The following is a 15,163-nucleotide window of genomic DNA, read 5'->3' on the forward strand; positions in this document are numbered from 1 at the left end:
ATATCTCATCTTGGGCCCGGAGAGATAGCACAGCGGTGTTTGCCTTGCAAGCAGCCGATCCAGGACCTAAGGTGGTTGGTTTGAATCCCAGTGTCCCATGTGGTCCCCTGTGCCTGCCAGGAGCTATTTCTGAGCAGCCAGCCAGGAGTGACCCCTGAGCACTGACGGGTGTGGCCCAAAAACAAACAAACAAACAAAAATCTCATCTTATGATATTGTAAGCCTTCAACCAAGTTTCCTTCACTAAATTCAAAATTTTCCATTCCTACTTGTCTCCATCTTATTTTCCCTATTTCAAACCCTACCCTTTCCAGATAACAGATTCAGTGAAAAATATTCAAAAGAGTCAGAAGATTTATGGCCTATCATTAACTTTCTTGCATGTTATTACTTCATGTTATTTTTTTCAAACTGTATCTGACTAAATCTAGAAGTGTCTTTGTCTAGGGACAACTACTTGGTATCTAAAGTGGCACTAAGAGTTCTGGCAACTCAAATTGCATAGCCATAGTATTGTTAATAGGTTCATATTGTTCATGGTTCATGTCTGAGAAAGGTTCATGTCTGTTATTCTGTCTCAGAGGAAACTTGCACTGTGCCCACAGGTGTTCTTGGCAGCATTCTCACCCTCCTGCTGAGCCTTCCTCTTCAGGGCCTCACGCTCTGCTCTCTGCTCTTGGGAGATGGGTGTTGACATGACAGGTCTTGGCACATTGGGCTTTCGCCAAGGAATTGGTTGAGCGCTGAAGTATTTCAGTAGAAACAGATTCTGAGCATTAGCTGGAGACTGGCCCTTGGGCATAGAGCTGGAACCTAGCTTCCTCAGGAGAAAAGTGCCCACTGATGCCTGAGATGGAGCAGATCTAGATGTTGCAGCCCAAGGCTTCCAATCTAGAAGTGCTAGAGTGCTTCCAATCCAATTGAGCTGAGTTGTCCTTAATAGGCCCAGTCGGTCTGGCTGGAGCTGGCAAAGATTGGGGAGTTTCCCTAGAGGAAAAAAGGGCTTTTCCTTGACTTGAAGTGGTAGAACCAGGATGAGGAGGGTGAGCTGCTGCAGGATGACAGTGTGCAGAGATTGTTGCCTCTGAGGAACAGATCGAGCCAGAGGCTTATCAAAGGTTAAAATGGTAAAGGGATCAGTTTGACCTTCCCAGGAGGTGGCAGCTCATGTAGACGAAGAGATGGACATTTCTCCTGAGCAGTGCTGCTTGGTTTTTGGGTTTTGATTGAACTTTCCTCAAGGCCTTTCTCTTTGCCTATAGCATCTAGTCTTGGTTTGTGAGCAGAGAATGCAGCCATCCAGGAAGCCTCTTCGCTTGTTTGAGTTCTCTAGGACCTTGGAGGAAGAGTCTCCAGGGTTTGGGTCAGTCTTTATCCATTTTTTTTTTTTTTTTGGTTTTTGGGCCACACCCGTTTGACGCTCAGGGGTTACTCCTGGCTATGTGCTCAGAAATCGCCCCTGGCTTGGGGGGACCATATGGGACGCCGGGGGATCGAACCGCAGTCCGTTCCTTGGCTAGCACTTGTAAGGCAGACACCTTACCTCTGGCGCCACCTTCCCGGCCCCAGTCTTTATCCATTGAGCATGACCAACTTGCATGCCTAGGCAGCTTCGGGGCTTTTTCAAGGGTTCTTGGCTAAGCTCACAGGGATTTGTCTTGCGTTTTGTGTGTGGGATGACTGACTTGCTTTCTATCTCAACTTCGGTCTCTAGCTGCCTACTCTCATCAGCTTTCTTGCTGCTGTTCTCTCTGACTTCCCATCTTTTCCTGCCTGTGACTCTGGGACTTGCTTCTGTTGGACAAAAGCTTGTGAAGGGTTTGGCCATGTTCATAGGAGCCCTGTCCTTTGCTGCTGCAATGCTTATAATCACTTCTTCCTCTAAAAACCTGATTGAATTCTTTGGTTTAATTTGAGCATGGGGTTTACTGTCAACAGGATCTGAGGTCTTTTTTTTTGGTCTTCCTCATTTTATTAGAGGGGGCCCTTATGTGACTAGATGTTTTGTGTGCCTGATTCAGGGTATCTGTGTTTTTTTTTTTTTAGTTATTGGGTCACACCCGGCAGTGCTCAGGGGTTACTCTTGGCTCTACACTCAGAAATCGCACCTGGCAGGCTCGGGGGACCATATGGGATGCTGGGATTCGAACCACCATCCTGCATGCGAGGCAAACACTCTATCTCCATGCTATCTCTCTGGCCCCAGGTCCATGCTATATTAAGGCTTGTAATCAGCTGGCCCAAGTTCAATCTCCTGGGCCACATTTCATCCTCCAAAACATCACTAGGAGGGATCATATGCAGAGAAACAGGAATAATCCATGAGTGGCTTTGGTATGTCACATACATTGCCTCCTCCAAGTAAAAGATTTGTAAAATAGTCAATGCTATGGCAGAACTACAGTGTAATACCAATTTCTCTCATTTTCTCAGGAAAAATATCATCCTACCTCCTGTCAATATATATTTGCTAATTATTAAATACTATTTAGAGCTATAGAGATCTCTCCATTTCCCTATATTTCTGAAGGGATAAATCCCTCTCTGTATGAGATTTGTACAATATTCAGTGCAATGCAGAGCTATAGAGTTCTCTGAATTTTCCCATTCCTTTTGGAAAATAAGTTTACATCATACACCAGCGGAAGGAATGAAGTGCTTCTTCATGTAATAGATAAGTGCAGATTATAAGCTTGATGACATTGACAGGATATCTGAATACAAAATAAATTCACACGAAGTACAGGTAGGAAAAATAAAAATGGCACCATCACAGTGACAGTTCTAAAATATCTTCAGAAGAAAGAGACGAGTTCAGGGTAGGAAGTTTCTTCTCTGTATGAAGAACTTTGAGACTGCTCAACTAGGACCTTGCTGAATATGGCCTATTTGGTGTGCGCTTGATGGTTTCTTGTATGGAACCTCAGTGGCCATTCTCCTGCCATAGCCCCAGTCTGGTACACGAAGTGTTCTTCTAAAGAGTCTGCAAATAGAGTGTTATCAGGAGTGCTGGGAGTGGTTATTAGACTTCTAGAGAGAACTTAGATATCACCTATCTAGGAACTGCTTCCCTTGTGTAGATTTGACCCTATTTTGAGTGGTGACTTACCCTCCTTGCTGATTGTACTCACCTTTGAAACTTGATTCCATGATGGGCTGAGCAGACAGAGCAACTGATTCCAGTGTTAGTGGCCAGCAGCATGTTAGTTGTGGGCTGAACCTCCTGTATAACCATTTCGAAGGATGAATTGTTGTAAGTTTGTAGGACAGAGCCCCTACCTCCAGGGTATGATATGGAGCCATAGGTTTGCAGAAAGGTACCAAGTTCTTGAGAGAGGAGAGACCTCAATGTGCCATGATTAGAGTCATTCACCTGGCTCCCTTCCTGGAACGGAAGCAACAGGCTATGATTGTGAGGTGGACACTGAGGTGTCCTCTCAACAAGTCTGGCAGAAAGAGATGAGTACAGAGGCACTGTGCTGGTGGTATGTGAGGTGTTATGATACTGAGCTGCCACTGACGTGGAAGAGACAGTTGGGTCTTGGTTGGTGACTGTCATAGTGAAGTCTCCAGGAGAAGACTTCTTTAGAGCGCTTCCACTAATATCCCATTGAATACTACTTGGGTAACAGGCAGCTGATGCAAATATCTGACTCTGGCCAGACACTCCAGACAGCATCTTTGAGTTAGACTGTTGGTAAGAGTCGGCACTATGTATCAGTGGTTGGAAAGAGGTGCCAGCGGCTGAGGGCAGGAGACAGGCCGAGCCAACAGCTGGAGCAGATACTCTGGAGTAGTTGCAAGTACTTCCTGCTAGGGAAGCTGTATTGTTCACCACTGCAAGAGAAAGCTGCAAAGAATTTGCAGTTCCCAATACAGATGGAGTTTGGAAATTTTCTGTGGGGAGCAAAAGGTGAAGAACACATCAATGACACTGATAAACCATCTCTCAGTAGGAAAGGAGTAATATTACCATCAAGTTGTAACCACAAGGGAGCTTATAATACTAATACTAACCTACCAAATATCAAACAGATTTTAGTGGCTCAAGTGCTGAACACGCATGTTTTGTATGTGACACTGTGCTCCCAACATGGAAGCAGAGCTATAAAAGACCAGTTGGTCCTGTTTGGACGTGGTTTTCTTGTACACAGCTAGTCTGTTTTAGCTCTCCCTGCTCCTCTTGCTTGCAAGGAAATTAAGTGCCTTATTCCCGCAGTGATGGAGTTCTTCCTAAGTCAGGATTATTACCAAGTTGCAGAACCTAGGCATGTGGACTTCCTTGTCAAAACTCAGGTTTGAGCTCAAACCAGGAGCAAGAGAACCTATTAAAAGAGGCATTGGATCAACGAGAAAGCAGCACAGCTGTTACCATTGTAATCTTCAGTTCTCATTTTGGTTTGGGGGTTCTTCTATCGTTACTTAGATTAACATCTATCCAAGTCCCTAGATAAAAATATGCCTTGTACCTTGAATCTTCTCAAGGTGATGTTTGAATAATTTTTCAAAAAATTATTACATTTAGAGCCAGAGCTGTGGTGCAGTGGTAGGGCATTTGCCTGGCACGCTCCTAACCTAGGGCGGACCGTGGTCTGATCCCTTGGTGTCCCATATGGTCCTCCAAGCCAGGAGCGATTTCTGAGCACATCGCCAGAAGTAACCCCTGAGTGTCACCGAGTGTGGTCCAAAAACAACAACAACAAAAAAAAGATACTAAAAAATAGATATGAGGGCCGGAGAGATAGCACAGTGGCGTTTGCCTTGCAAGCAGCCGATCCAGGACCAAAGGTGGTTGGTTCAAATCCCGGTGTCCCATATGGTCCCTCGTGCCTGCCAGGAGCTATTTCTGAGCAGACAGCCAGGAATAACCCCTGAGCACCGCCAGATGTGGCCCAAAAACCAAAAAAAAAAAAAAAAAAAAAAAGATATGAAAATAAAGTATAATTTAATGATTAAAATGGTACAGTGACTCAAACTTACCATGTAATGTTAACTTATTAAAAGAGTTGACATAGGTGATTGCTTTTGTGCAATTAAAAAAAAAGAAAAAATTATTATTTTATTTTATTTTATTTTTTTGGTTTTTGGGCCACACCCGTTTGACGCTCAGGGGTTACTCCTGGCTATGTGCTCAGAAATCGCCCCTGGCTTGGGGGGACCATATGGGATGCTGGGGGATCGAACCGCGGTCCTTCCTTGGCTAGCGCTTGCAAGGCAGACACCTTACCTCCAGCGCCACCTACCCGGCCCCGAAAAAATTATTTTTTTAGTGAAGTGCTTTTTTGGGGAAAAGCATTATTTAATTTTGAATCTTGACTTGCTTACCTATGTAATAGTTATAAAAATAATCATCTAAAATAATTAAGCATACTTCAATAGTTTTGGTGTTACCTATAATTTACATATGAAGAAATAAATTTTTATAAAAATAGAGTATAATTCTGTAAAGTAGGTATCACAGAACTGAAAAATAACTAGACAGATATTAATGAAATTAGAACTAATAAGCACCAAATTACAATGAGTGATAGCAGAGTCAGTTGTGAGCCCTAAACAAAATTGAGTGTAGTTTATAAATAACAAAAAAAAAGTACAAGTTGATTAATGAATTGTGTCAGGCATGAAACTTTATGAACTCAATATTCTATTTTAGAGAAATATATTAGTCAAAAATTTAATTAAGGGTTTTTTGAGTGCTTACTTTACCAAGTCCATAGACAGGAAAGATTTAGCAGTAACTTGCACAATAAGTGATAAACTGCATAAAAGTGAAACTATGGTAGACAAAGTATTTGTATCCTAATAAACACAACCCATATAAAGCAGAAATAAATACAATGAATATTACAAAATTCAATTATTTTTTCACAATTTTAACTTTTTTTTTTTGGTTTTTGGGCCACACCCGTTTGATGCTCAGGGGTTACTCCTGGCTATGCGCTCAGAAATTGCTCCTGGCTTGGGGGGACCATATGGGACGCCAGGGGATCGAACCGCGGTCCGTCTTACGCTAGCGCTTGCAAGGCAGACACCTTACCTCTAGCGCCACCTTCCTGGCCCCGTTTTTAACTTTTTTTATGACTCCATGATATACCAAGCTCTTCTTGATACAGTAGTTTCACGCCACCAGTGTGACCTTCCTTTCACTTGTGTCCCCATATTCCCACCTACCACCATAATTTGCCCCTTTGCATGCAGACAAAGAAATTTTCTTCACTTTGTGTGTTATAACACAAAGACAAATAGATTGACCAAAATGACAATAATAAGTGTTTCCTTGAAATTATTTTCTATCTCTCTAGAGTGTTAGTAATATCTTTGTCTAAAAATTTACTAGTTGGTGTTTTGTGTTGGTGTTTTTTTTTTGTGTGTGTATGTGTGTGTGTGTGTGTGTGTATGTGTGTGTGTGTGTACTTTCTGTGTCACTGTTTATGCTGTCTGAGCCTGGGGTAACTTTGTCGCCATAAGATGTGCTATGATCCTACTTGAAGAGAACAACTAGAAAATTTTGAGTGGCCATTTGTGGGTAGCAGTTGAAGAGCTGTAGATCTGGCTTAATTTTATTATTGTACTCATTCATATTGTCTGAATATCAACCTGCAATCTACAGATATCAAATGTAGCATACATATAATTTCAGTTAAAATAATCACATTGAAGAAAAATAGAACATATAGAAATAATTCTGTTTTTAATACATATTATTAACATTTAAATTATGACTGTGTAGCATTCATGACAATGTTTTTCCCAAAGCTTACACCAATGAGGATTACAATACAACTGAAATGTTTTAATGTAGGTACATCTGTGACTTTATAAAACTGTTGGAGATAAATGTGTCATAGAAATATGGGACTTAGGGGCCGGGCGGTGGCGCTCGAGGTAAGGTGCCTGCCTTACCTGCGCTAGCCTAGGAGACGGACCGCGGTTCGATCCCCCGGCGTCCCATATGGTCCCCCAAGCCAGGAGCGACTTCTGAGCGCATAGCCAGGAGTAACCCCTGAGCGTCACCGGGTGTGGCCCCAAAAAAAAAAAAAACAAAAAAAAAAAAAAAAAAAAAAAAAAAAAAAGAAATATGGGACTTAAATATTGTTCTTCTTAGGATCTACAAAAAAATGTTGATTGTTATCAGTATATCTGTCAGGAAGGAAATATTTGTAAGGATAAATGGCAGCCTTCTATTGGTACCTCTTTACCACACATATCAATTCTCTGCTTCAAGTTAGTAGATATTATGTTTTGATTTGAACAGAAAGAGCATGTATATAGCTTCGAAATCAGAATGAAACAAAACATTGAAGAATCTGTTTCTTCTACCCCTAAAAAATTACTATAAGTTACTTATAGGAAGCATCATTTCTGAAGTTTGTTTCTACTCCAAACTGTCAACTGCCAACTGTGTTCTGAGAGGCAACAAAAAATGAAAACATGATGATGAGTTTCTGATCAACTCTATTCCTAGAGCCATGCTGTTCCAAGGTTAGTTGAGTTTTTCTAGTCATTGAGTCCTGGCATTTATTAATATAAACTGCTTTGACTTGCTCTGAACGCATTGAACACACTACTTTCTGTTTGAATTTAAAAATCTTTGTTCTCTCAGTATTCTGCCCAACTGTTACTCCTTCTTTCATAACTTCATTTTCTCCCTTCTCCTTTTCTATTTTATTTTCCCTCATGTAGTCTTATTTTTCTTGGTATTTGTTGGTCAGTCAGCACTTAGTTTAGAAAGAATACTCAAGTTGTGAGACTACCATTTTGGAGCAGCACTAAATTTAAAATACTAAAGTGTAAATACAAGTGGAGAGACCATAAGATACAGTATCCTGGCATATCATTAACCAGTGTTCCATAGTATAGTATTTTTTTGTTGTTGAAGTACTGTGTCTTTTTTATGTACATATTTTCATGTACATACTATTAAAAAAACACCATGTGAAAGAAAAGGAACCACAGAGAATAAACTCAAATACAATAACATATAAATATATAAGTATAATGTGTATGAAGTTGCATATATGTAAATGATATAATGTAATAAACAAATAACGCTTATTGTGAAAGGATTAAAATTTGTGACCAGTATAAAATGATAGGATCAGCAAATATCAGATTCAAAGCTAAAATTAGGATTAAGAAGTTTTAGTTTAATACTCTCCTTCATTCCCCCCTCCCCATTTTAACTTTATTACTTGACTAGTACTTTTTTGACTTTATTTAGGGTCAAGAAACCTCATGAAAACTGTTTAAAAGTTCCTTGCCTTACCTGACATGGTCAAAGTAGAGAAATAATGATCTTATGTACAAGGGATGAAGAGACACTCTAGTGTATGTCTGAGCACTGAGGCAGAAGATTGCTAGTGTCCAATAGAGGCTACTAGTGAGTGGTAACTGGTCACTTGCTAGGATTCAGATTTATTTACACACAAGCCCATGACGACTCCAGAATTCTACCAGCTCGTGATAGGTTTGGTGGGAGAATGATGTCATAATGTAGGCAATTAGAGGTAGGGACTAGCCAATATGGGGGTCAGATTCACAATCAGAAGACCATTTCTGGTCTTGAGAGGTCATGCTTTCATGAAGGAAGAAGGCTGAGATCTGGGGAGATGTCATCTTAGCAGAGAGAAGCAGTCCCACTTTCATCAGACTCTTCAGTTAGGGAAATCCTCCCCTTCATTATAGTAATGAGTTTATCGATGTTTATTCATATAATAAAACAAGTCATTAATCACTTGTACGATTGGCCAATATTAATGTTTTCACAAACGTAACATAATAAAATAAAAATTTTAATATGTTATATTTCAAATTATGTATAATACCTAGTTATAAATATTTTTGTGCCACACCCGGTGAGGTTCCTGGGTTACTCCTGGCTTTGCGCTCAGAAATTGCTCCTGGTTTCGGGGACCATATGGGACACCAGGAGATCAATCCGCTGTCAGTCAGTCCTAGATTAGTGCATGCAAATCAGATGCCCTACTGCTTGGGCCACCGCTCAAGTCCCAGTTATAAATATTACAGATGCATATGAAATATAATTGCTGGGGCAGGAGCGATAGTGCAGTTGTTGAGAGTTTGCCGTTCACGCTGCTGATCCAGGATGGACCTTGATTCGATCCCGGAGCCCCATATGGTTCTCAAAGCCAGGATTTTTTTTTAAGCACGTAGCCAGAGTTAACCCCTGAGCGTCACCTGGTGTAGCACCAACCCCCGCCCCCCCCAAAAAAAAAAAAAGAAAGAAAAGAAAACAAATCTAATTGCTATTTTACAAGGGAATGAAAGGAACGTGGTCATTTTGGCTTTTAGTCATTCAGTGTACCCCATTCTCCCCAGTGCACACTTTCCATCACCAATTCTCGCCCACCCACTCACCCCACCTTATTCTAATTCTGGCAATTTGCTTCTCTCTCTCTCTCTCTCTCTCTCTCTCTCTCTCTCTTTCTCTCTCTCTCTCTCTCTCTCTTTCTGTGTCTCTTTATCATTCTCTTTCCTTTTGAGATATTGTGGTTTGCACATTGGTTACAAGGGGGTCTTACCTGTTAAGTTTTCCTACTTTCAGTGCTGATTTGATCTCCAGTGTAAGGTGAACCCTACCCCTAACTTTCTTTTGTCCCTAACCTCTTTTGATATGAAAACACACATCTGGGTTACAAGGACCTTCGTGGGATTCTGAATAATCAAGAAAGGAGTCTGACTGGGGTTGAGTAACAAAGCTCATCAAACAGAGAAAGATCACTTAGGAGCACAGGGCAGGAATAGTTTGGCACAAAAAGACATGACAGAGAATCTCCTAGGAGAGAAAGCCATGTCAGAATAAAGTGAGCTGACTCCAATGAATATTTTTTCTGACTGCTGTGAATTATTTCTCTGCCTCTACTACCCTACTTTGTCAAACCCTGAGAGGTAGAAACAGGGTACCAGGGGTGGCTTCACCCTGCCAACATGGATTCAGTCCCAGCAACCCATATGGTTCCTAAGCCTACCAGGAGCTCTTTCCAAGCACAGAGACAGAAGTAACCCTTGAGTGCTGCCAGGTGTGGCCCCAAAACCAAATACATGTGTATGTATGTATGCATATATGTACATATGTGTAAATGTATACATGTATGTGCATAAACATAAACATATACATTTATAGTACATATATGGTAAAATATAGTGTGGTAGAAAAGAACCTGAGGATTTGTGAAAGAAAAATTAATTTATTTAAATTTTTAAGTTATTTTTGTTTTGCTTTTGTTTTTGTTTATGGGTCACACCTGGTAGAGCTTAGGGGTTACTCTTGGCTCTGTGCTCAGAAATCGCTCCTGGCACGCATGGGGGACCATATGGGATACCAGGATTCGAACCACTGTCGATCCTGGGTCGGCTGATTTCAAGGCCAACGCCCTATCTCTGTGCTATGTTTCTGGCCCCTAAATTTTTAAGTTTAAAAAATATATTTAGAAATCAAAAATTCAGTATCTAAATACCAAAAAATAAAAATCCTGAGCCAATTGGGCTCAGTTTAGATGTCCTATATTGCTGATAACTTTCAAGGCATCCTTATCAGGAACCAGTCAAATATAAGTCTTCTTTTTATCAGGTCTGCCCCCAGGCTGCATCCTCCTGTCTCCCATCCCTCAGAAAAAACTGCACGGGCCAGGGAGCCAGGGGACCCGTGTGTCACAGGTTGTGCCACATGTTGCCGTTAGTTCTTAGTGTGGAGGATGCAGCACACCCTCACCATCACTGCAGGATTTTGACCCTCACTCAAAATGGCAAAATGCAATATGTGCTTAATATATTGTTAAAATTATATGCTTTTGTGTGAGTGTTCGTCTGTTTTGGCAGGTCACTGTGTGGTGTGGCCCTCTGACTCTCACAGCTTAAAATTTTGGCTCTTTGTATCGAACTTGTTCACCACCCCTGATCTAGTTCATTGTTAGCACATTGGTCAGAGGGAAATTGACGGTATCATACAGTCAAATTAATTTCTCCTGGGGTTGGTATTCCAAGAACATTTGAATTGTCTTCTACTCTGCAGTCTTGAGTCTACAAAGATGAATGAGTGTTAGGTTTTATCTGTGGATGTATGGATGTGTGTCTGTGGATGCCTTTGTGAAATATTTTCTTGGCTTGTAAAGTGCATGATGACCACAGCTTTGGGAGGAGGAGGTGTATCCTTGTTTGCCTTCTGTGGCATCTTGATTTTAAAATTTTCCATAAATAAAACATTCTAAGATCTCTTTTGAATGTTGTGGTCAGGGCACCAGGTGGAGATCTGTTCTGAATCCTTCTCTGCTGTGCCATTTTCATGCTTGTTGCCAATTGTTGGGATCGAGGTGCATATGTTGGATTGTGAGGTGGGGGGGGGGTGTTGTGAGCTCTGTTTTTTGTTTATCATTTTGGAGCATATTTGGATCTAGTAGTCTTGGGGTTCTCCCTTTAGGATATTTTTTATTTATTTGTTTTAGTTTTGTATTGTTTTGGGGCCACACCCAGTGAATCTCAGGGGTTACTCATGGCTATGCTCTTAGAAATTGCTCCTGGCTTGGAGGAGCATATGGGATGCTGGGCGATTCAACTGTGGGCCATTCTGAGTCAGCCTTGTGCAAGGCAAATGCTCTACAGCTGAGCCATCACACAAGCCCCCAAAATCTATTTTTATTAGAACTTAGCACTGATTCTTCAAAGAGTTTGCTATATGATTATTTTATCTTTTAGTTTATATTTTCCATATTTATTAAAACCGAGGATCATGCAACCACATATTTTATAACAGTTCTTCCAGGAAATATAGTTTCTTCGAACTTCGTGCTGTTTTGATTTATCTGTTGAATTGGTTGGTGAAAGATATGTAGTAGTCCAGATATGGGATCCCAGTACCACCTGGTATAGCCAAAAGCCAAAAAGTAAAAGGAAGGGTTAATTGTAGAAATAATGGGAATAATATTTCCTTAAGTTTTTCCTTCATCTATTTAAGTGGTCTTAAATCCCTTAAGTAAATAGTAAATCTTTATCAAAACTCCTTAAAAATTTGGGCCAGGACCCGGAGAGATAGCACAGCGGCGTTTGCCTTGCAAGCAGCCGATCCAGGACCAAAGGTGGTTGGTTCAAATCCCGGTGTCCCATATGGTCCCCCGTGCCTGCCAGGAGCTATTTCTGAGCAGACAGCCAGAAATAACTCCTGATCACTGCTGGGTGTGGCCCAAAAACCAACCAAACAAAAACAAACAAACAAACAAAAATCTGGGTCAATAAAGTTCAAAATGGACATTTTCTCAGGTGTATTTATGTTCGTCCCTAGTATTAAGGCCTACATAATAGTGCTTTGTGCTTTCTATCTTTTCATTTCCTTTCATGTTTCATTTTTTGTTTGTGGAACCACAGCACTTAAGGGAACATGCTGTGCTGGGGATCAAATCTAGGCCTCCTATAGGCAAAACATGCTCCACCAAGAGTTTAATCCTCAGCTCTTGCCTAATCCTATCTTTCTTTCTCTACATAATATTTTGTTTTGGTTTAGGTTTATACCATTCGGCCCTGACGAGTTACTCCTGGCTCAGTGCTCAGAAATAGCTCCTGGCAGGCTTGGGGGACCACATAGGATGCTGGGCTTCAAACACTGTTTGTCCTGGGTTGGCTGTGTTTAAGGTAAATGCCCTACTGCTGTGCTAACTCTCAGGCTCTCGCTATATAATATTTGAATGTATCTGACCAAATAAATTTCAATAAACTCTAGACTCTTGGCCATTCTCAGGGAACCATGTTGTACTAGGATTCTTTATTTGTTTATTTATTTTTTTGGTTTTTGAGTCACACCTGGTAGCACTATGGGGTTACTCCTAGCTATATGCTCAGAAGTCACTCTTGGCAGGCTCAGGGGACCATATAGGATGCCAAGATTTGAACCACTGACCTTCTGTATGCAAGGCAAACTCCTTACCTCCATGCTATCTCTCTGGCCCCTGTACTAGGGTTCTAATCCAGGCCTCCTGCATGCAGAGCATCCTCAGCCTATTGGACTTTGTCATCAGCTCCTTTCCTTTTGGGGTGGAAGGTGGGTGGCTTGTATTTTTCTGTTTTGGGGGCAACACCCATATGTGCTCAGGTCTGACTCCTGGTTCTCTACTCAGGAACCAATACTGTTGGTGTTCAGGAGATCCTATTTGGTGCTGAGGTGTCAGTTATGGGCCAGGCAAGCTGTTTGTTTCTTTTGTTTTTGGGTTTGTGGGCCACACTGGGTGGTGTCAGAGGCTATTCCTGGCTCACTGTTTAGAAATTCAGAAATGACTCCTGGTAGGCTCGGGGGACCATATAGGATGCCGGGGATCATACTTGGGTCAGCGTCGTGCAAGGCATACACTCTTCCATCTGTGCTATCACTCCAACCCCAAACACCATGTTTCCTAAATCTTTGTATCTTCCATTGCTTACTTAAATGCTTGTAAAATTCTTCAGTAACCTTTTGTTTGTAGGGGTACAGAGTAAATCATTGAGACATTTTTGTCTATGATTTAAATTTTTGTACAAATGAATTCAAAGAAGACTGGAAGAAAAAGCTCAGGGGATGGGAACACATGCTATATATACTAGAGACCTAGGTTAGATTCCCTGGCACCATAGAGAGCAAAGCCTGAGTTCCAAAGGGTGTAGCATAATAAACAAGATTAAAAAGCAAAATTTCTAATAGTGAGGCCAGATAAATAATATATATATATTAAGGATCTTGCCTTGCCTTGTTAGAATCCTTGACATCGCATATGGTTCCCTGAGCACCACCCTGGGTTACTCTTGAACTCCACTAGATATAGCCAAACACCCCAAAAATCATATATAATGAAAGAGGTTTCATTGCAATATAACTATTTTGTGGAGAAGGTGAGGCTTTGGACTACACACAGTGGCATGGCACTCTTATTACTTCTGGTTCTATGCTCAAGAAACATCTGAATTGCCAGGAAATGAACTTAGTTTGGCAGCATTCAAGGCAAGTACTTTAACTCCTACCTCTGAACCAGTAAAGCTCTATTCTGGTTCCTAATATTTGAATTGTATCCAATTTTCATGTGTCACAAATACTTGTTTTTCAATTGCCTCATACTTAAAAAAATATAAAACTGCAAAGCTTGGATTATAGATCATATAGTAAGTAGGATATTTGGTCCATATTCAATCCCCGGCATCCTGTATGGTACCCAAGCACTTTTAGGAGTAATTCCTAAATGCAGAGTAAGGAGTAACCTCTATGCTTTGCTAGGTGTGCCCTCCATTACCAGTACTTAAAACCATTCTTGGGTCCGTAGTGATAGCACAGTAGGAAGGCATCTACCTTGCACGCTGCCAACACAGGATGAACCTGTTTAATCACTGGTTGGTCACTGGTCACTTGCTAGGATTCAAATTTATTTACACACAAATCCATGACAACCCCAGGATTCTACCAGCTCGTGATAGGTGAGGTGGGAGAATGATGTCATAAAGTAGGCAATTAGAGGTAGGGACTAGCCAATATGGAGGTCAGATTCACAACAAGACCATTTCTGGTCTTGAGAGGTAGTGAAAGGTAGAAGGAAGTAGGCTGAGATCTGGGGAAATGTCACCTTAGCAGAAAGGAAGCAGTCCCACTTTTGTCAGGCTTCAGTTTAGGGAACTCCTCCCATTCGTTATAGTAATGAGTCTATGTTTATTAAGATAATAAAGCAAGTCATTAATCACTTGCACTACTGACAGACAATATGTTTTCATAAACATAACAAACTAAAATGTTTCTGGTTTTTTTAAATTTGTTTTTGAGTCACTCCAGTGACACTCAGGGGTTACTTCTTGCTATGCGCTCAGAATTCGCTCCTGGCTTGGGTGCTATATGGGATGCTGGGGGATCAAATCGCTGTCTGTCCTAGTTAGCATGTGCAAAGCCAATTTCCTACCGCTTGCTAGGTGTGCCCCCACCACCAAGTTTTAAAACCATTCTTGGGGCTGGAGCGATAGCACAGCAGGAAAGCCTTTCCCCTGCACACTGCCAACACAGGCGGGACCCCGTTTCAAATCTTGGCATCCCATATGGTCCCTTGAGCCTGCCAGGAGTGACTTCTGAGCATGGAGGAAGGAGTAACCCCTGAGCGCCATCGGGTGTGACCAAAAAATATATATTAAAAATTAAATTAAAAATTAC

At 41.3% G+C, this 15,163-nt stretch overlaps 1 protein-coding gene across 1 annotated transcript; it reads right to left on the reverse strand.

The window, feature by feature from the left end:
• Positions 1 to 577: 577 nt before the first annotated feature.
• LOC126020236 (uncharacterized protein C2orf78 homolog) lies at positions 578 to 8,616 on the reverse strand. Its single transcript, XM_049781686.1, has 6 exons — positions 8,541 to 8,616; positions 8,267 to 8,296; positions 3,132 to 3,897; positions 2,871 to 2,983; positions 1,595 to 1,794; positions 578 to 1,084 (listed from the first exon to the last, which is right to left on the reverse strand). Exons 1-6 carry the CDS (start codon positions 8,614 to 8,616, stop codon positions 578 to 580), a joined length of 1,692 nt encoding a protein of 563 aa, XP_049637643.1.
• Positions 8,617 to 15,163: the final 6,547 nt, after the last annotated feature.

The sequence above is a fragment of the Suncus etruscus genome, chromosome 10, assembly GCF_024139225.1.
Source record: "Suncus etruscus isolate mSunEtr1 chromosome 10, mSunEtr1.pri.cur, whole genome shotgun sequence".
Classification (NCBI taxonomy): Eukaryota; Metazoa; Chordata; class Mammalia; order Eulipotyphla; family Soricidae; genus Suncus; species Suncus etruscus.